Here is a 22,475-nt window from a genome sequence, read left to right as displayed (position 1 = left end):
TGGGGGGAATCTCTTTTTAAATTTTATTTTACATGATACTCTCATTTGAGTGGTTCTAACCAGAACTAGAAGGTTTGGGTCTAAAACCCCACATCAATCTGCAATTGTACTGACATCATGCAATTGTTGATTTGTGTTTCCTAATGACTGGGGAAGTTTATGTTAATTTTCTAGATGTTCTGTAATTATTATCCTAGCTCAAGAGCCAACATTCTAATTTAATATCTGAAAGAGAATCATCACCATACAATTATATATTATTGAATTATTGCTTCTTAGAAAATGAAAAAGAAACTAAGTTTTCAAGACTATAATTTTATTTAATACACATTTTGCTTTTAACAGCAACCTGAAGAAGTAAACATTAACAACTTGTTCACAACTAGTGAAGAGTTTATAGTGCTTACAAAGTTGTATCTAAAATATACCTTATTCATCCTCTGTAGAGCATATTGAAGACAATGTATTATTATAGTTACACATCATACAGCAGTTGCTCCCCCCCACCCCAATTGTAATTAAGGCATTCTCATCACAAACCTCTCCTCTCATAATTCAGTACCGGCTGGTAATACAGAAAAACAATACGAATTTTGTTCAATAGAAACATTTAAGAGATAATAGTGGCCTATCAAAATGACCTTGGGAAGTTGAGTAATTTGCTCCGTATCAGAAGTGCTAGTCAAAAAAAAAATTCAAGTGGCAATTTCAAATTCTGTATATATTCAGCAATTATGATGCTTACTAAATAAGCTAATATGCAAATGGTGATATCTGTCTTTAGGACAATATGCAATGAGACATTACTTTATGTTTTTAAAGTTTACCAAAGCCTGTGAACTACAGTATTCTGGACTTCTTAGCAAGATAATAAAGAGGTATTACAACTTAGACCAGTACCTTTTTACAGAATAGTCCTCATTGGCAATCAGTCATTACACCCATAGATTGAGCCAAATGTCCCTATTACCTGCAATTAGATTTAGTAAACCTTGTGGAAAGCCATTATACTGTCTTTAAGGCAGCCTTATCCTTCAAAATCTTCCCACAAAACTACAAAAGCAAAGTAAAGATCTTATTTCAAAAACATGTGTACTACCTATGTGTTAGGAGGCCATACAACTAAAAATTATGATGCAGCTCTATTCAAAGCCACACACATTGCATTTTCTTATAGCAACACTCCAATTCAACAATTAGACTATATGGCGAGAGCCAGGCTGTCATATTTAAACCTTCAAAGGATTCCTATCACCATTTTAATAAGCTCTGGTGACAAATTTGAATAACTGGATTCAGCAGAATCACAGATAAACTGAATAAGGACCAGATCTCTTAATCTTAAACCACCTCAGAGACATTTATACTGTTAAGAGATGTCTTAAAATTAAAACTTATGAATTATTTGTTTCGCTGTAGATTTCATGTGGGGAAAGGTATATAAGGAGGTGCACTAACACTCAGTGTTTTCTAATATTCAGTCTGATAACATTACAACCATGTTAAAGACCCTGTAGTGCAATAGTGTGAATTTGCAACACCTAGTCATAAATTAAAGCTACTGCTCTTTTGCATATTTTTTGCTATTTTTCTAAGTCTTATTGATTGCACATTTTCCTTTCAAAAGCTTGGTTTATTTTTCCCCAGGCTCTCATTGCATATTCTTCTGTATTAGCGTGCAAATCTTTAAAAATCTTAGTTTTCCAATTCTACATTTTTATGAATATATTAAAGAAAAATAAAATTATATATATTTTTATATACACACACATTTTTCTTTGGACCAACACCAGCCTCTTTTGAGTGGCTGTATGTTTTAAAACTTGCACTGAATATAATTTAAAAAAAAAAAACCAGCAGCTTTTCACTTTATTCACAGATTATAGAAGCAATTAAATCAAATGATTTAAAATGGTATTATATGAAAGTTTCTTTTTCCTTTCTCCCATTTACCAGACTCAAGGATCAGCTCTACTGATGCAGTACCATAATAATGTCTTCAGCTGTGCCTCTCTTTTGTTAGAATTCACCTTGTCATATGACATTTCTATAAGAGCAATAACATGAATTTATTTCGTTGGAATCTCTGTAAAGGAACATTTACAGCTCCTACGATCAGAATGCAGACAGATACCCATGTTTTACTATACAAAGTGAGAGAGGTACAGTACTTGCAATTACTACATTGAAGTTCATCTAACCAAACTTTTTTAAAAGGTTGGATTTTCCTATTTCCAGAACTAAACTACCAACTGTAAATGTCTTGTTTATGGATAGCCTCAATATTACTATTTAGCATGAATCACATCTCAACAAACAGCTCTATTGCTGCTGCTATGCGATGAAGAGTCCTACAACAGGATGTATCTATTTACAGAGTGGTCCCACACTCAGCACACTACAGGTATAGACACAGAGAGTGCAGTAGCAGTACTACCCATTTGTATTGCAAATAGTGCATTTGCATTCAACTATGCCATCAACTCTTGATACAAAACAGAAAATTCATGTTTGCTTCATGCGCAGCTATTCTGTAGATTTATTTACCTTTTTCACCAAGAGATGTCACAGCACTGATTATACTTTTGATGCTATTTCCATTTAGTCTCTTTGGGGGCCCTTTAACCCTCTGACATGAGGTATAATAAAACAGCAACACTCTAAGAATACTACCGCTCTCAAAATTGGCCAAAGAAAGTAAAAAGTAATGCAGCCAGGAGAGGGTGATGCTTTGTTGTAAGCTTGGTTTGGCACAAGAACCTTATTGGGCAAGAAAAGGGACAAGCCTAGCCTTGTTCAGATAAACAAAGGATCCTACTCAGAAGCCAATACTTTCTCCAGCGGGTTGCGCTGAAGCACCGTTTCGCACAGATCATGTTCCCGAGATGCCAGGATTTTTTAAGTGACTTAGAAATTCAGCAATCACAGATTGCAGTAAATAGTGCCTTTGCGAGTAGACCAGGCCAGAGACACAACCAGGGACAAGAGAAGAAGAAACGAGAGAGGGAGATTGCTTTTTCTTTTCTTTTTTTTGGCAATTGTATAATCGAGTTCTCTCTACTTTGTGTTCTTCTCAGTCTGCTCTTCCTCCTCCCATGAGAAAAGTATTTTTCTTCTAGTCAGTCTTGATGAGACTTTTCCGTAATAACTTTACATTCATACTGGAAGACAAACCGAAGTTAGGTGTAAGTAGCCGATCTGCTCAAATAAATAAAAATGTACAGCTGAGAAAGACCAGAGAAAAGCAAATGGGTAGATTCAACAAAGGAGCTTTCTTCTCCCCAGAAAGCTATTTTACCCTACTAATCCTCAGAACTGCAATCTGGAAATATAGTATGCAAACCATGTGAATTTGGATTACATGAATGGGCAGAGGTAGGCAGGGATCAACCATTAGAGCCTAATGAAATCTATTATAAGCCTTCAATATTTCGATGTCATTGCAGCTTTCATATCTCATCCAAAATGCAACTAGGAAGAAAGCACGAAAAAAGTGGCCAGTCTCTTTTTGTAGTTTGACGTCTAATGAACATGCAACTCCAGAATCCAGAACAAAGACAGATTACATTACCCCACTCCCACCCACTATCTCTGAAGATTTAGGTTCTTTCCTTCCTTCAAATCAACCAGTGCAGCGTAAATAGGAAACTCTAACTTACTGGTAATATTAATTACAAAGACAAGGGACTGAAATGATTAGGACAAAGTCATGGCAACTGTAGAGAAATCAACCTTCTCTCTTGAGGTGCAAGCCAGCCCAATCTTCCCACATACTTCCCTTCCTACTCAGAAATCAGGCTTTAACAGGGGTGTTCAACTGGCGACCAGGGCCGGATGCATCCCGCACAGACTTCGCCCACCCCAGCTCTGCAAAGGGAAAACGTGACGACGTGAGTTTGACACCTGTGCTTTGAAACATACATCCGTGGGATTAGTGAGCATCTTTATCATCAGATAGGGTGTCCAGGTGATGAGCCACAAAAATTAGCCTCGTTAGTTAAGTTTCATCTTTCTCTTTAAAATAGACCGTGATTATCTGTTAAAGGCTCTGAATGCTTCCCTATAATTGCATAACTATATAGAATTGTAATTATGTACTGTGAAAATGATATATTACACTTTTTCCAGTTTTTTCCCCCCACATTTTTTTAAAAACTGTGTTGACATATCCAAATATTGAAGGCTTACCGTAGATTGTATGTGGTCTTTTTTCCTTGTCTTTGCCTATATGTTTTTACTTTTGTGGGTTTTTCCTTTTTTGTCACTTTTTAAAAGCAATAAAAGATTGGATAATTTTTTTAAAGGCTCTGAATGCTTCCAAGTTTATTTGTCAAGTGTTCACATTTTTATGTTTGGGGGATGTTTCTGAGAATCAAGACTGTGTCTTGAAATAATGCTTGGATGGAAACAGATAAGAAGTTATTCAAGCTCTATTTGTTTTATTTTCATTTGTGGGAATCCTGACTTCTAAAACTGAAGAATTAATGAAGAATGTCATATTCCAAATAATTCTTTGGTGTGTTTAATGCCATTCCCAGGCAAAATCAAGAGAACTGGCTAGTGATATCCTTAATGTTGTCAAAATTATTTGGATATTCCAAGGGGGGGGGGGGAATCAAGGACAAAAAAAAAGACCAAATTATTTACAAGAATACCGCAAAAACACAGAATATTGAATATTGAAGCTTACCATGGCTAGCTGCCTGCCAATATTTCCCATAGTTATTCCACCAGCAAAGAATATACAGGGCAACCAGGAACGGACATAAAGGAAGTCAGGAGATGTGTATCTGGAGAAAAAGATTTTTTTTAATTAGTATCACAATGGCACCTTGTCTGAAGTATGATTTTCATTTTGAAAGAGACAGTAAAAAACCTAAAGACTGCTGGGGCCAAGAGGGTTATCGATGCTAGCTACCTGTACGGTCTTTGTAACTAATTAAATTAAAAAGAATTTTAAAAAGCAGAACTCTTTCATGCATAACTATACCTTGGTCAGAAATTCTAAAATGGGAATTTAAATAGCCAATTCAGAATATCTATGGAAAAAGGGGGACAGTCCATATAAAAGCAGAGTGTTAAATGGGTTTAGTTCTATTTCAACTGTGATGCATTTGAAGCTACAGTAAAATTACTTTAAAAGTGTGGCTCTATATAGCATCTGGACAATTCTCTTCCCCATGGGCTTGATCTGAGCTCTTCAGCATCAAACTTTTTTAATAGAAAGAGGCAGCTTGATTACTTTTCAGTGCCCCCCTCCGAATGGCTTGGATTTTATTTATTTAATGTATCACTAGATAAACATGAAGTAGGAATATGGATGAGGGTGAATGGTTGTAAACAATTCATTTAATTAACCTCTTGCATTTTTTTTTTTAGTGCAGTACCAATAGCAGCCTTGCCAAGGGGAGGTGGGGAGTGATCCACAATTATTTTTGTTCCTTATTCTCAGCATCGTGAAACTGAAAGAAATAGAGTTATATTGCAAGTAATCTTCACCTTGCTGATTAGGAAGGAGAAGCAGAGGCAATGTGAATGGGCCTGCCTATAGCTTCCAAGGCAAACCTGAGCTTTACTTTCAACCTTGATTCTGGGAAGCAGAATTATTAGCATTTAATTGCACAAGTTAATTTCATACCCAAGCATCAAGCCGTGCAGATGCAAAGGCAACAAATAAACAATACAGTCAACTTCTCCCTGCCATAAATATAACACGCCACTTAGGTCACATTTGTTCCAATAAATTTTGTTATGTTATCCCTGTAATAAGTCAAGGCATTTTTACATTTATAACATTGTCAGACACTGCCTTTAAAATCCAAATGAAATTAATAAGAGTTTAATATGCGTAAAATACTTACTGATAAACTCCATTGTAGACCAGAAGCTGAGTCACCAAAGTGGCTAAAAATGCAATTCCAATTCCAAGTCCAAAACCATTTCGAGATCTATCAAAAGTCCACCACAGCCCCACTGAAAGCGCAGCAAGTGTGAGAGACAACTGGAAGTTGTTGGCAAAATCCACTTTCTGTTTGGACTGTTTAAGGAATATTTTGAGAAGACTGGCAGCAAACCAGTTCTGTTGTTTGTTTTAACTTTAAAGAGACAGCCAGCTCTTTAGGCTTAAAAGAGACCCAGATCAAGGCTAAATATTATCCCCATCCAGACCAACCTTCACAGCTTTTTCAAGTGGGGTCCAATGATGCCTAAGATCCTTTTTTTTTTCTTTTAAGTGAGCATGCAATTGTCCAAGTTTAGTGTTTGTTTTGTAAAACTGAGTTCCTCTGGATACCAACCTTATACCTTTTCTGGGTATAAATTCATGCTTCTTCACAATTCTAAATCTTACATTTGAATGTTTCTGGCTATTTTATGATCAATGTATCTTAGCCTGTACTGTATTTTTACTATGCTGATTCAAAAATTTTTTAAAAAAAATTCTCTGAAAGTGGCATATGTAAAAAAAGGAATTTCCTAACATAATATATGATAGTTAACCAGCTTGGGAAGGTCTTAAATGGAAAAGTGTATTAATGGCCATTAGGCAAGATGGATCTTCCATTAATTTTATTATCAGAGACAGTAGCAATTTGAAATAGTGATACACTATTTAATAGTGAATTAATAACTGAAATGTAATGGCTATAATTACCCAAAATGAACATAATTCTGATTTTAAAACCAAACTTTCCTCATTTTTAAAATATAGGTTTGCCAATTCTAGTTAAAAGCAATCCTTGAGATTCCTTTCCTACAAATGTGTGCACCCAGTACATCTATCCATCCATCCATCCATCTTCATTTACTGTGCATACATATTAGCTAAAATGAATCTTGAAAGGCAACCATAGTTTTCAGCAACCATATCTGCAATCCTCTTTGCCTCCATCTCACTCCTTTGTTGCCAACAGTGCCTTCCTAATTCACAGGCTGGGAGTAAATGGTCTCTAATGTAAATATAGTAATAAATTTATTGCCATATGGGGAAATGACCTTGCATTCAACCTTAATGAAATTAAGAGGGCTGCTCTGTTTTATTTTTTGATCTGCCTGAAGTTTATGTGTTATTGACAAACTTCATTACTGTGCAAAAGGATACAGCACTGGCATGATTTATGCCAACAAAGACTGCTACACATCTCATCACACTGGACCATTCTCTCTTAAATTTATGAGGTTCTCCCAGATGTCTATCCATGCAAGGGTACAATAATCCAATTACAGCTGTAAAATACAAACACAACTAACAAGGTATCTACAGTATAATTGCTTTTCTGATGAGTTTAAGTCCTTTTAAAGTGAACCTGTGGAGTAAATTTGACTGAGTTCAGTGAGAATAAATGACACAGGCAAGTCATTGGGCCTGACAACCTGATTCAGAAATCTTTTAAAGCTTTTTCAAGGATGAAGCATAGGAATATGGAAAATGTAACATTCCATTTCTCCTCCAAACTACTTAGATTATGCCATTTCTAAATGATCTGATGGTTTTCCAGAATTTTCTAAATGAGAACTATTTAGAATACCACAAACTACTTCCACCATTAATTCCTAGAATGCTATGCTTGGAATGGCAATAGAGGAAAAACTTCTAGGGTTTTTCTGGAAAAATGTATTTTAAAAAACCTAATGAAGTACTACTGATAACAATGATAACAGTGATAATGTACACACAATTGGGACCCTTTGCTTTAGAATGACAAAAGTTAGGGGAAATATTAAAAATTAATCCTAGTCAATATAGCATATTCAAAAATCTTGGATTCACTGCAGGAAAAAGGAACTGGGGGGAAAAAAGGAACTGAGACATATAGGTATTTTAGAGATTCAAATCCCATACATACATAAATTCCATAGCTACACATGTAAAAATGATAAAGCCAGATTTCACAGACGATTTCTTTCAAGTTAGTCTTTGAACTCTATCTATAGTGCGTTAACTTAATGAAAAGGAAGCAAAAAGGAAAGCATTTGACACTAAATACTTTCTTTTGAAAAAGACATTTAGTAAAGAAAAAAAAGTTTGATAAATAAATAATTGGTAAACTAACCTCAGGGAAATACTCTGAGTGGTTTGCAATCAGTAGAATCTTCTATTAATCACTTCTGCTAATTAAAGCAATTTTACATAACAAATTCATCAAAGTATCAAATATGGCCCTCTTTTCTTTTTTTGAGAAGGATAAGGTGAAAATGCTTTACTTTATCCAGGCTTTTTCCTGGATGATGGGACCAATATGCTACCAATAAATGGCATTGTACAATTCCATCTTTTTGTCTTTAGCTAATTTTGACTGCTAAGAAAAAAAAAGATGGAACTGATGGGATCCAAATGCACTATCCCATAATACTAGAAGTACAGAAACCTCTCATCTCCCTTAACCTGGCACAAAGCGTATCTAAATTTAATGTTGAAAGGAGGGGCCCCCTGGCAGAGAATATGTATTCCAACCACAGGCCTGAAGTTCTTCATGGCCTGGATTAAGCTAGCATTTTCTCTTAATGTCTTTTAGCATCGTTATTTTGACATACCTGATGCTGTGCCGCATCCGAGGGGTACCCACCAAGCTGAAGAAAAGATGCTTGTAATCACATCCGGTGGAAACAAGGTGACATTTCTTTGTATCTGAAGCAAGTTTAATATTAATGCAAGAAAGACTCCAATTAAGAACAGGACTATTCCACGAAGGACCAGGTTCAGGCTGTGGCTAGTGATGGAAGAAATGTACGGGCCACACCTTTTTGGTATGGATGGTTGAACGTCAACATCTGCCATGGCCTCATGTGCTTCTAACAATATTTAGAACAGAGACTTGAAGCTAGAGAAGGGCAAATAAAGCTGAAATAATCTTATTTCTTTTCATTCAGGATATATCCGAAAGCCTGTTCAAAAAAAAAAAAAGACAGAACAATTACGGGACAAAATTTTTATCCACATCTTTACATAAATAAACATCATTGACATCATTGACTACATATATAAAAAAATAACTTTGGAAGTTCTTCTCAGAGGTTGTAATTCATTTGGTTCTTATATTTATATTACTTTAAACACAGCTTATTTTACACGATAAACCTACTCAGACAGATCAATATTCTAACTAACTTCATAACCATTGCTCTATTTGTACTTTGATCAGACTTCATTCGATCCTAGAGTCATGACTGTATGCCACCCTGGGTAATTTCTCATTAGATAGGCAACTCTATAAATTTGATGAATAAATTTAAAATATAGGATGATTTTAGTACGTATATATTTGTTACATATGATATCCCACTCTTTATGAAATAAAAAAATGCTGCAACCATTAATATTTTAAAAAAGCATAAGATCTTAATGGCAATGTGGACGTAAAACTTCAGAAACCACGATGCAATTAAAATTAAGAATCATGACTTCTTGATTTCTAAATTCATTACTATTACATCAAAAGGTCTGAATAACTGACATAAGAAATATCAAAACCTCTGCCTTTTTTTGTTTATTTAATAAATATATATATAATAATATATATAATATATAGGCTGCCCATATTAGGCAGGAAGCCAACTGGGTGACCACTCAGGACCAGGAAAGAAGCAGTGGCAAATCACTTCCAAAAACCCTTGCCAAGAAAACTGAAAAAACTTCTCCAGGCAATCACCAAAAATCAAGACTAACTCAAAATAATAATACCGGTAATAATAATAATTGGAAGGTTATGGCATAAACTGGCTAAGGTAGTCGCGTTGGTAATTGACACACTGGGTGCCATATCAAAAAACCCCGAATCGGTATTTAGAAAATCTGCACATTGATGAAACTTCCATCTGTCAATTACGAAGGGCCACATTGCTTGAATTTGCACATTTACGTACACATATAACACCGATACATTATGATGTCATAGCATCTTGGGAAGAACCTGATGTCTATGAAGGCCAACACCAGCTAAAAACCTGGCAGCTGTGATTTCATATTTTTATGTGCAAGTAGTCCTCAACTTACAACAGTTCACTGAATGACTATTCAAGTTACAAAAGTGACTTATGACTGTTTTTCACATTTATTAACCGATGCAGCTTCCCTTACGGTCACATGACCAAAATTCAGATGTTTGGCAACTGACTCGTATTTATGACAGCTGCAGTGTCCTGGGGTCATGTGATCACCTTTTGCAACCTTCTGACAAGCAAAGTCAATGAGGAAGCCAGGTTCGCTTAACAACCGTGTTACTAATTGAATAACTGCTGTGATTCACTTAACAACTGTGGCAAGAAAGATCGTAAAATGAGGCAAAATTTACTTAACAAATGTCTTGCTTAGCCACAGAAATGTTGGGGTCAATTGTGGTAGCAAATCGAGGGCTACCTGTATATAATAATAACAGCAACAATCAAGACCCCAGGTTTGGTGGCACAGCCAAGTTTTTAGTGCCTTGCAAAAATCCAGGATGATTACAGCAATTATACATTGGGGGGGGGAGGGGGGATGAAGAATACTTTCAAGGTGGACACCATGATAGTAAAGACTTTTTCCTGGGTCTCAGCAGGTGACAGCTTCACAGGTGGGATCTGGATACTTATCTGCCCAGTTCTAAAAGAACAGGTAGACAATGCTGGGGAGAGAGTAATCAGTGACCTGGTCTTTAGGTAACCAGATAACCAAGATAACCACCAGCACATTGAATTCCACCCATGATGACACTGGTAAACCCATGCAGTTCATGGAACAGAGATGGTGTCACTTGTCCTGAATGCTTGTGCCGCTGCATTTTGCACCAGCTAAAACTTTCGAATACTCTTCAAGGACAGCCTCACGTAAAGCATGGTGTAATAATCTAATCTGGATGTGACTAAATTTTAGGAGGTGATTTTTGAGCAGAGTCTCCCAGTCCAGGAACAAGCGCAACTGGCTTACAACACGAAACTTGTGCCTGGCCATAGCTGCCCCTGACTACAAGTCCAGAAGAACCCTCCAGATAGTTGTTTGAGGCAATGCAGAAATGGATGGTCCCCGGAACCGGAGGGGAGAGATGGAGGCTTTAATCCCAAACTGCTAGATCTTACTTGTCTTGAATCAAACCCTCTTAATCCCCATCTAGACTCCCACAGTCTCTAGAGACCAAGACGAGATCTTCCTCGGCATGACTTTGAAATTAAACCCCCTTCCCAAGTGGGCTCAGGCGGTCTGAAATAAGGCTGCCGGGCAGCTATCTATGAATGCTACAAGGGTGGGGAAATATCGATGATTTGCCATCTTTATTATCATAAGATAGGTCCCAACAGCAGCTTTAATTCACATTTGGTCAGATTTGCCCTGTGTAACTCTCCTTTGGTGAAAGATGCATCTAATCCCATAAAGGTAAATTTCTAAATATTAAGAACAAAACAAAAACAAAAAAAAAAACAGAACAGGTGAAATTTAAATTCATCCCCTTTTAGACTAGATTTGAAAATAGCCTTCCAAGCTTGCACAATCTGACTTGGCAATAATTTATTAAAGACTGTATGATTAGGAACTGAATTAAAATAACAGAATGAACAATACAAGAGTTTACAACTGTATTGACAGTTTGCAACATTTGCAATTCCTTTAAAATGATTTAGAGATAAAATAGAGTGCTTGGTTTCCAATCTTAACAAAAGGAGTTCTTACATATCTGGAAATGGAGTAAAGATAATTCTTGATATTCTAATAAAGCCAATGACCCAGATAATTAGCCAACAAACTAATATAAATGCCATTTTGGTGCAGCCAGCACTATGGAATATTCTCATGATATTGAAAAGGTTCATATGGCTTTCTATGTCTAATTCCTTAGGCCTTCTATTAGACAAACTTTTCTGTTCATCCAGGCCTTCCATAAATGAATGGTTATTTTCCTCCCCTTCATCTTTTTAATGAATGTAGTTATTTTAATATTGTTTCAATTACATTTTATTATATGCCACAATGATATGTGATTATATGGGAAGCAGAATAAAAATATATTAATCTGGATGACTGTGCGATGAACCATAATAATAATAATGCCATGTAGGCCAAACATTAAAATGGAAAATAAAAATATATTGAGATTCTACTTTTCCTCTGATTTTTCTAACATAAAAAATCCAACGTTTACAAATGTTTAAATTAAACTTTATTTACTCAAGCTGAACAGCAAGATTACTCATCCATGCTATCTGAAATAATACGATTTTCAAAATCAGTATTTTTGTAGTATTGTAAAATATAACTCAATATCCAATCTAATGATATTCCTTAAGATTATTAATAATTCAGTCCTGTCATTATGTGAGAGTTGGGTGGCTATATAAATTATCTGTTTAATAGATAAGTAAAATAGATCCAAATTTAAAAGATCTGCTGGCAGAAAAGGATTATGATGAGATTTATTTACTGATTAACTGGCCCCAGAGATTTGCTGATTGAGAGATTTGTCACTATTGGTCACCAAATGTCACCAGTGAGTTGGGAATAGAATGGAAATGAAGCCAGATATGGAACTTCCATGGATTTCCAGGGAGGACTTGAACATGGGTCTTTTTGCAAAGCCAATGAATATGGTCAAAATAGGAGCTGGTTCAATGAATTGGCTCCTCAAAATTCTTTTTTGGATTAAGGAAGAGTCAAAGATTGCTCATGTTTGGCTCCATAGAGAAATCTCCCTGCAAAGAGATTGCAAAACAGTGTTCTCCAGCAGGTCTGAGAGACCTGGGAGCCAAAGGACTATTCACCTTGACTAATGCGGTTATGTACCTTGCAAAGAGATGACTGGGTTCACCTACTTCCTCTCTTAACTACTTTAGGAAACTGCTTATTATCTTCCTAAGGGCAAGCTGTATTATGTCACTGAGAAAACCCTGGATGAAAGAAGCTCCAATATAAATAAGTCTAAGGATTAAAAAGACAAGCTTTACTTTTCCAGAAAACAACAAAACACTGGAGCTGTTTGATGAATGAAAGCAAATATACGTGTTTGATGAATGAAAGCAAATATACGTGTCCCAGGATAATGTTGCAGGATCCCACCTAGGTTAATCACAGGGACCAGAAATTTTGTCTTCTGAGCTTTCAGACTCATGCTGGAGCCAATCTTCAGGGAACAGATTCTCTCTAGCAGTGTTGTGGTTAGCCAGCAGCAGGTGCAGATGGCTGAGAAGAGCGAGGACTCAGATAGAGGGGCCAGGACCATTAGGGAGTGGACTGCTGCCTTCAAAGATTGTGAGGGCTGGCAGCAGCGATGAGGAGGTTCCCAAGGAGCCTGTGCCAAGTGCGCATGAGCGCAGGATTGCTCGGAGGAAATAACAGTTACAACAGCAGAGGTGACTCGGGAGTAAGGCTGCAAGGTAACGGCCCCTCCTTCAAGAAGATAAAAGCCAGCTGTGAAACTAACCTTCTTTGCAGAAGGCAAAGATGTTTTGAACTCAGCCTCGTGGACATTACAGTTGGTATTTGAAGACTCTTGTAAACTATTTTTTATCTGTTTTTTTTTTTGGCAGACTTGAAAAAACTTGGCAAGGCTCTTTCTTGTCAGAGCTAATTAGCTGGAAGCAGCCTTTTATCTGTGAAGAAACAGGATTCTTAGCTTAAACATAAAAAGATTATACTGCTGCATTTGTCTTGTGTTTGCTCTCTTGGAACCAGATTTGGTCAGAACAAGCAGAGTGTGTGCTGTTCTCTGTGCTGTTTTTGCACACAGAACAGCACACAGTCTGCTAGAGAGAGTTTCTCTGAAGATGGGCTCCAGCATGAGTCCAAAAGCTCAGAAAACTAAACCTCTAATCCTGGGGACCGACCCAGACAGGATCCTGCAATACTCTTTGACTATAGAAGAAATTAAGGCTCTTTTGGGAACAACATGCTCAGAAGTTATTTACAAAATTGTTTGATATTATAGCAGAGGATATAGAACAACAACAGGTTTCATTGGATAAAACAGAGACAGCTTTGAATGTGGATACGGAGCTCTAATAAATGCCGATTACAAAAGTGATATGGCAAAGAATGCTGCGGAACTGAAAATGGATTTTAAAATGCCAGAGTGTAAGAGCGCTATGTAAAACAATGCCAAAATGGATTTACAAATGAAACCAGTTTATATCTTGGAAATTAAAGAAGACATATAAATAATGAATTCAGAAGAGGGACTTGGCAAGCCTTCTTACATTGGATTTACAAAAGGAATGTGTGAAACCGAGGAAACTATTTCCAGGAGGAGACACAAAGAAACTTCTAAAGCTGTTCTGGAAAAGAGACAAAGAGAAAACGATAAGGAATCAACTTGGGGAACACTATTTGATGGGACTAAAGATCAAGCTTCTTAAAAAACAAAAAGGTTTACAAAATGAATGTGTCTGATCAGAATTAAAATATTATATGCTGTGGTTTCTGGTAGCTATTAATGGGATTTCTTTTTGACCAGGACTGAATGATGAAGCTTTAAGGATTTATTTATAAGTGGAGAGAGATTTCTTTTGCTTTACGTTTTACAGAAAGTGATATAGAATTGATATTTTTAATTAAGATTAAAAGATATATGCTAATATTTCTGGTAGCAATTAATAGACTTTTGCTGATTAGGACTGAATGCTAGGCTTTTGCAGTTTGATTATGGAGAAGTGGTAAGATATGAAAAGATTACCATATATAATATAAACAATTTGGATGATTTAATTCTTTCTCTGACAGACTCCATTCCAATCCAGAAATATGGTAATTCTGGCACAGAATAAGGTTTTGAGGGCATCATTATAGGCTTCCTCCAAATACAATCAAAATCTAATGACTGGCACTCAAAACCTAATGATTTGGGAGCAAGACTTCTCGGCAGAAGCTCACCTGAATGGAATTCCCTTCACAAATATGTTCTGTCACATGTGCCACCTGGTCAACAATGGTAAAGAGCCTGTTTATTCTCTTGGGTCTTCTTCATTTTCCACTTGGGATCATCTAGCTGGTTGTTTTTTTGTTTTGCGGGGAGTTGGGGGGGAAAGGAACTCCTGGATTTTAGTCCAGACCACGTATGTTGTTAAGCCAAACTATGATTTCTCTGAACTCAGTAATTGTTAATAGATTTATGATTGCATGAGTCCAACCAGCAAACAATAGTTTAAGAAAGCACTTTCTTTTTTAAAAAAATACATTTTCATTCATAAACATTTTTGAATAACATTCACAAACATTCAGAAACATTTTTGAAAGCATTGGCAGAGCATTATTTGTAAATAAAATACGACCAACATATGTTGGCAATAAATCTCAACATGCAAACTAATAGCAATAGTAATGGTATAATAACAGTACTAATAGTATAACCAAAAGAATTGATCTGGGTTTCCTCTTACATTAATTACATTTTTATCAATTACTACACTTATATTTATCTACCTCTTTACTTTCACTAAGAAAGCACTTTCTAATGAGATGTGTGAATGCAGCCTACCACTTTTAGCTGATATTTTTAGTTTACATGATGTATTAATTTTAGATATATTGTTATCATATAGTACACTGAGAGCATTTACTATAGAGCCGTGTTGGCGAACCTATGGCTGCAGAAATGTGGAGAAATGTTTTTAAAAGTGCAAAATAAAGATTAAAAAAGTCATGGGAATTCAAAATAAAAGTAGATATTATTTGTTCAAGGCTGAATATTACAAAGCAGAAATGAAACAGATATACAATTGAAGTTTAGAATCTTTTAAAAAATATTTCAAGAAAGTTTTGGCTGTTTAAGATCTAATCTACTGGTCTGATTTAAGAAGGCTTGGGATGGGGCGTCAGTGGAAGAAACATACGAACATAGCCTGCAAAACTTTAATTAGTTTTTCAGTCTGTTTGGAGGGAATAATATTTATTTGAAGGACATATCATGAAATAAATGTGCGCGTCTGTAAGGCAGAGATAGAATTGAAGAGAAGGAACTTGAGATCCTGAATGGGAATAGACTACTGTAGCTTTCTTTTGAGAACATTGTCTTTATAGGTGAGCTTTGAGGTATTGAGATAAGGATCTGCTGTATATTACTTCAGTTTCCAATCTTCAGTTAGAAAGAAAAAAGGAAAGCTCTGGAAGAGACACAAGTGCAATTTTAGCCTAACAGTATTTTACAATGAGAAAAAAAAAAACACCATGAAACCCGAATTATACTAGATTTATATAATGTATCACAAGATACAAGACACAGAAATGTTTATGTTACCATGTTTTTAATTCATAATGAACCCTGAAAAAAAAATGCCATTTTAATCAAAAACATATTTCTAGATATTCCCCAGAATTAAACAAAGCATTTCTGTTCTCATAAACTGAAGGAGTCCAATGAAGGAAAGACAATGAAACTTTAGTTTTGCTTTAATTTGTCAAGGTTACACTCTAGAGTGCAAGAATTAAAGAGTGTACTGAAGGAGTAAAGGGGCTTTTAATCAACACCTTCCTGTATAGCACAAATCCACGAAATGAAAGACATTTGCTATTAACTTCAAAGCATCCTGGAATTTTAGAGCCTATTGTTAAAGCTGCTTTGGGCTCAAAAAAAAGCGTGGGGAGGTTCTGATACTTTTATAATAGCAAATGGTTATTTTAAATGGATTTTCACTGTGTTTTTGACCCAATACGATACATTTGGTATCCTCCAGATTTATTAGACTTAAAATGTATTAGTTTTAAATTTGAAAATCATTTATTAGTCTCCAAATTCCTAGCTGGGACTTGGGTTTTTGTAAAATAAAATCCAACGCAAAGAAAACATCAGACTGTGAAGAGTAGTTTATTCTGCAGGTTTGTATGTGTGTCTTTGATTTAATGTAGACTCCTTCCTTAGGGAGATTTTTAAAAGTGGTTTGCCCTTACCTTCTTCCTAAGGCTGTCAAGAGAATGATTGGCAGAACAAGAACTCAATCTCCCAGTATCAGTTCTACAGGGTAGACCAGACCAAGAAACAGGCTCCATACCAACCCCCCAAAATATTTTATTAGAACGAATATATTAACAAGATCTAAATATGCTTCCCCTATTCCCTCTTTTATCTTCCTGAGAAATTGCATGAGGAGGGCAGGTGCCTATCTGAGATGTTTGCATATATTTCACTCTTATGGGTTTAAGCCCCATTTATCTGTTGCCTTGATTTTTCATTCTGTCAAGATCATCCTGTATACTCTTCACATCCAGATACAAGCCTGGTGCCTTAATCGCTATAGCAAACTGACTCTTAGGATTAAATTTACTAATAGAAATATAAGATTACTGTAACCAAATTTTATATTTTGCTTGCTACTTTATAAAAGAGTGCCATTTGAAGGAGATTGTGGGTATATGAACGTGATTAATAAATAAAATGAATAAAAGCAGCTTAGAAATCAACAATGGTACTTCAAACTTTTACTTTTAGTAATCAACAGTTTCATGCTGTTACACAATTTATTCAATCTTTTCTTCATTATGAAAACAAATTCTGAGATTACTGCCTGTCTATAGGAATATCTAAGCAAATAAAAGTATCATGTGAAGCAAGCTGGATTCCTGATTATATAGACTCCACGTCCTTTTTGGGGGTGGGAGGGGCAGGCATTACCTAAGTACCTGCTTCTACATTTTCTAGGCTTTTTTTTTTAAAAAAAAAGTTTTTTGAAACATTTTTGAAAGTGTATCCATACTCAACTATGTATGCTTTAAATTACAAGTCTTATACTTTCTCTGAGCACACTTGACACCAGTGTCCCAGACAGGAACAGGCCTCTGGATATGACTTCAGATTGTATCTCTGCCTCTCAGCTTCTAACCTTCAAATAACCATAATTTACCAGGCTTTAAACAGTAATCTGTTTAAGCATCTTCTTTCTCAGTTAACATTTAAATTACTAATGTGCTCCTTCCAGACAGTGGAATACAAAAGAAAAGAAAAATGTGGAATATGATCTCTACTGACCATCAAACAATTGACATGGAAGTTAATACTCCTATGGAATTACTGAGGCAACTAAAAATAGGCTGTTGAATAAACAATGATTTATGTATGTTTCTAAGGTTGGAATCTGAACTTCACAAACTTAAATGAATTGTCATGAAGAGATCTTCCCAGTCACTTGTGCTGACTGACCTTATTCCTAACACTTTTAGCATTTCAAACAAAAAGGATCTTAATCTGCAAAATTCCCCTAGTTACTTTCCATTAGCTTATTTTAGTTGCATCTTTGGAAATGATCTGCTTGCTAAAAACAGGTATTTGTCACTTTTAATTTTCACATTCCAAAGCAGGTACTCTTTACATAAACTGTTTTTATATGCTTTCTATGTTGTAATTATTATGTTAATGTCCTTGTTCAGAATTGTTGAATTTGTACATTTGATTACATCTTTAGTTAAAAAAAAACATGGCTTGTAAAATTGACTGAACTTGAAAAGGTAAGTTCTTCATTTAAAATCCACTGTGGAAACAGGCAACCTTCAAATTTGGATGTAGAATTATTTTTTGCTTGCATTATAATAGGTTCTCCTTTTGTAATCAGCTTGCAATAGTTATGGGCTTATAAAATTATTCATGCAAAAACAAAACAAAGTTCCAAGGCTTCAAATTCCAGGCATTCATTGTGTGATAAATTCAATTGTGACTCACTTCCATATAAAGAATTACCCTAATTAGTAGGACACAACTGAGTTATTCAAATATATTAGATTTGATAAATGTAAGTACTGAAATACTTATAATCCAATACCATTTTGACATTCCTGACACTGTGCCAAAGGTTTATTAGCTAACACATATCAGCATTAATTTGTTATTCTTATGCAATGCATTAATATTGCACAAAATTTGGTTGACTGCACAAAGATAAGGAAGAATTCTACTGTGCTGATGTAACACTTTTAAGCTCTCTTGTGAAAATATTTATGTAACTAGTGGACTAAAAAAGTTTAAATGGCTTAGAATAAAGGTTTACTTTGCAATCCTGAATGCTACGTGTTCAAAGCACTCATGAACTGCAATCATATCACAAATAGTAAAAAAACCTAATTTCTTAGTACACAAACTAAAACCCCAGGTGGATGGAAGAGACATTTATCTACCAATACATATGACAGATATCCTTGGCTAAATTCATACATGACACTCAGACATAATGTTTTATTTCACTATTATTAGACATCCTGCATGAAGTTACTGTATTATATTATAAAACACAGGATGCTGCTTTCAATGTGTAGAAGAGCAAACAGCTCCCTTTCTTGTAATCCCTTCCTCTCTTTTCTACAAGGAGTGGGTGGGTGGGTAATCACAGGTCAGGAACAAGAGCATGCATAGTGACAATGGCAATCACGTGACTGAGAGAATGCTTGGGACATCATAAATACTCATAAAATGGCCCTAAAATATATATTTTTTGCACTGTTGTAACCTTGGTTACTGAATGAGTGGTCAATAAATGAGGACTATTTGTACGGAAGGATTATTCTGTAAAAGAAGAAGGCAGAGTAGACCTATTATATAATCACCCACAGCTGACTCATTAAATTACCATGTTCATAATATGACAAAATAGAACGCTAGTGGCAATATCCACTCAGTTCTGGGAAATACAGATAATTTATCCTAAGGCAGTTTCAGTTACTTATCTGGTTGTAAGTTCTATCTCAACAGGTATTTAATAGTGCATGCTTTTAAATGCAGGGGGCCAGACGATTTCCAATGGAGAGTTTTAAGTTCTACTAGTCAAAAAGTTATTTTGCTTCTCAATCATTTTATCCCTTAAGTAAAAAGACCAAATAATTGGTGATAAAACATTAGATAGTTACAGCTGAAAGACAATATCTGAAGCACAATAAACAAAGCTAAAAGGGTCAGGTTTTTTATGTCTTTGACAAGGCATCAAACATTTCTATAAAATGAAGCACCCCCGCGCTTAAGTCCTGCAGTAAAGTTATTTTTAAGGCTTTGGCAGTCTTTTTATTCCTGTTTGCACATGCGCAGAAGACATTTCCACTAAAGTGAAGTGCCTGGGCAAAGAAACACAGTCCATCTGAGATTTTTGGCACAGGCCTAATATGTATTTTTAAAAAAACCCTTTAAAATAAATATGTAAGGGGGGGGGGGTATTTTGGAAAGTTTTTTTGCCATAAATATAATTTTAGAAACAATCAAAACTTCTGTACAATTATAGAAAGCAATGACCACTATACCCACCAATTCCAAATCTTTTTAGGAACTCATGTGCAAAAAGTATAATGCAAAGAAAAGCTTTCAGTAGATGGTCTGGCTAGCACGTGGGTCAACATGGAAGGAATCCAGTATCACATAAATGAAATCCTGATAGCTGCCCCTTTCCGTTCCTTTGCAGTCCTACCCCCTCCTCTCCTAATCCACTCCAGGACACCGAAGCAAAGGAATAAGTTTTGTAAAGCAAACTGAACTCTTCAGAGTAAAAGTGAAATACAAAGAGAATAAATCATTCAGTCTTGTAACAGAGAACGTAAGTCAGCCCTGAGGTTTAACAGAGACAGGTCCTTGCATTTACCAGTTTTTCTCTCCATCAGCAGGCAGAAAATTATACAGGGGTAGAAATAGCTATTCCTACTCCTGAACTCTTTCCTTCCTCCACGCATCATTTCAAATCAGGGCAGTCAACTGATCTGTCTCCAAAGGAATAGGTGACAAAGCCTGATAGATTTTATACACCCCAAAGGTGTCCATTGATGATTTTGGAGTAAGGAGAAAAAGACTAAGACCAGCACAGTGAAGAGCAAATTAGACTACAGGTAGTCCTCGACTTACAACTGTTCATTTAGCAACAGGTCAAAGTTACAACAGCATTGGAAAAAGTAACTTATGACTGTTTTTAACACTTACGATTGTTGCAGCATCCCCATGGTCAGTCACATGATTAAAATTCAGATGCTTGGCAAGTGATTCATATTTATGCCGGTTGTATTGTCCTGGGGTCATATGATAAGCTTTTTCGCCCTTCGGACAACCAAAATCAACGGGGAAGCCAGATTCCCTTAGCAACCACTCTAACTAACTCAACAAATGCAACAGTCCGCTTAGCAACGGTGGGGGGGGGAGAGAAAAGTCGTAAAAATGGGGCAAAAGAAAGGTTTCACTTAGCCACCTAAGTTTGGGCCGTAACTCAAGGACCACCTGTACTGCATTCCTGAAATGAAGGTGACATTTGAGGGAGGGGAAACCTGACCCAAAGAAAAGCGGGGCAGGTATGCACCTCGGTGAGGTCCAGATGGGAAAAGGCAGTTAAAGACCACTGGCCCTTGCCCTCTTTTCAAAAGGGGCTTCCCTCTGCAAAGACGCATAAGGATAAAAATCACTTTACGACCAGGGCCGACCAGGCAGCGAGAAGCCAAAAAACCTCGCCTCAATCTCCTTGGAAAACAAGCTCCGAACGGCGCTCCCAGACAACCTCGGAGATTATCCAGCGAGACAACGTAATTCACTCTCCGGGATGACGCCGGCTTGTCTGCCCGAGCGGGTTTGGCTCTCCCGGGCCACCGCCACCGCCTTTGGCACGACACTCTCCGGCGTCCGTTGCCGAGAACCAGGGAGAGCCGACCCTTCCCCCCCCCCGACCCTTCTCCCCATCCCAACTGCTAAGGGATGGTCATATTGTATGTCTCGTAGGCATAGGTCAGATGCGACACACACACACACACACACACACACACACACACACACACACACACACTCCTCCCCGAAGGATACCGAGCCTGCCGGGGGCTTCCTCGCCCCTCCTGCCGTGTCCTTGGGCCCTCTCCTCCTTTCTTTTTCCCGCCGCATCCCATTCCGCGCCAACCATCCCATCCCCGAGGCCGCCGAGCTCCACTCACTCTTTCTCCGCCATCTTCCCCCTTTCCGGCCGGCCGGCCAGTCTCCGCCTTCCACACGCCTCCTCTACCTAACCCGGCAGCGGCTCGCTTTTGACGCCTTGACTCGGAAGGAAGCCACTCTCGCCGAGCCGCGGAGGCTGCAGGGAAGGAAAAGGAGGCCGGGGCGGAGAGTGGCCGGGGCGAGGTGGCTAACAAGAGGCGGGTCGGAGCCGGGCGTTTTGTATGGGCGGATGGCTACGTGGGCTTTCCTACGGTTTCATTTAGCAGGAAAGCAGCTTTTTTTCTCCCTCTCTCTCTCTCTCTCTCTCTCTTCTCGGCCATAGAAATGAACTCTCTTTAAAAAAAAAAAAAAAAAAAGAGGCATGAGCGAGTTGGAAGACAAGAAGTGGAAGCAAGAAAATGTGGATTGTATAGCAATAACACTTTGACTTATATACTAGTTTTCAGGGCTCTCTAAGTGGTTTACAGAGCCAGCATATTGCCCCCAACAATCTGGGTTCTCATATAACAAGTATAATCTACTAGTGTTACGGTATTTTAAATACACAATATTCATGTAAAACACTGTTTCTTAAACTTAAACATTATGGAGCTTTTGTTTGTATAGGTTATATTTATTTATTTAATTGGGGGGCTTGAATCACTGTCGATT

General features: G+C 36.8%; 1 protein-coding gene across 1 annotated transcript; it reads right to left on the bottom strand.

Annotated features, from left to right (window-relative positions):
* Window positions 1–299: 299 nt before the first annotated feature.
* Window positions 300–21,961, bottom strand: INSIG2 (insulin induced gene 2). Its single transcript, XM_026714597.2, has 6 exons — window positions 21,824–21,961; window positions 8,533–8,883; window positions 7,100–7,224; window positions 5,862–6,028; window positions 4,691–4,790; window positions 300–3,161 (listed from the first exon to the last, which is right to left on the bottom strand). The coding sequence occupies exons 2-6, from the start codon at window positions 8,774–8,776 to the stop codon at window positions 3,120–3,122; spliced, it is 678 nt and encodes a 225-aa protein (XP_026570382.1). The 5' UTR covers window positions 8,777–8,883; window positions 21,824–21,961; the 3' UTR covers window positions 300–3,119.
* Between the last annotated feature and the right edge of the window lie 514 nt (window positions 21,962–22,475).

The sequence above is a fragment of the Pseudonaja textilis genome, chromosome 1, assembly GCF_049901715.1.
Source record: "Pseudonaja textilis isolate UNSWEBS1 chromosome 1, rPseTex1.2, whole genome shotgun sequence".
Taxonomy (NCBI): Eukaryota; Metazoa; Chordata; class Lepidosauria; order Squamata; family Elapidae; genus Pseudonaja; species Pseudonaja textilis.
Note: the sequence above shows the minus strand (reverse complement) of the source record. Positions and strands in the feature narration are given on the sequence as shown.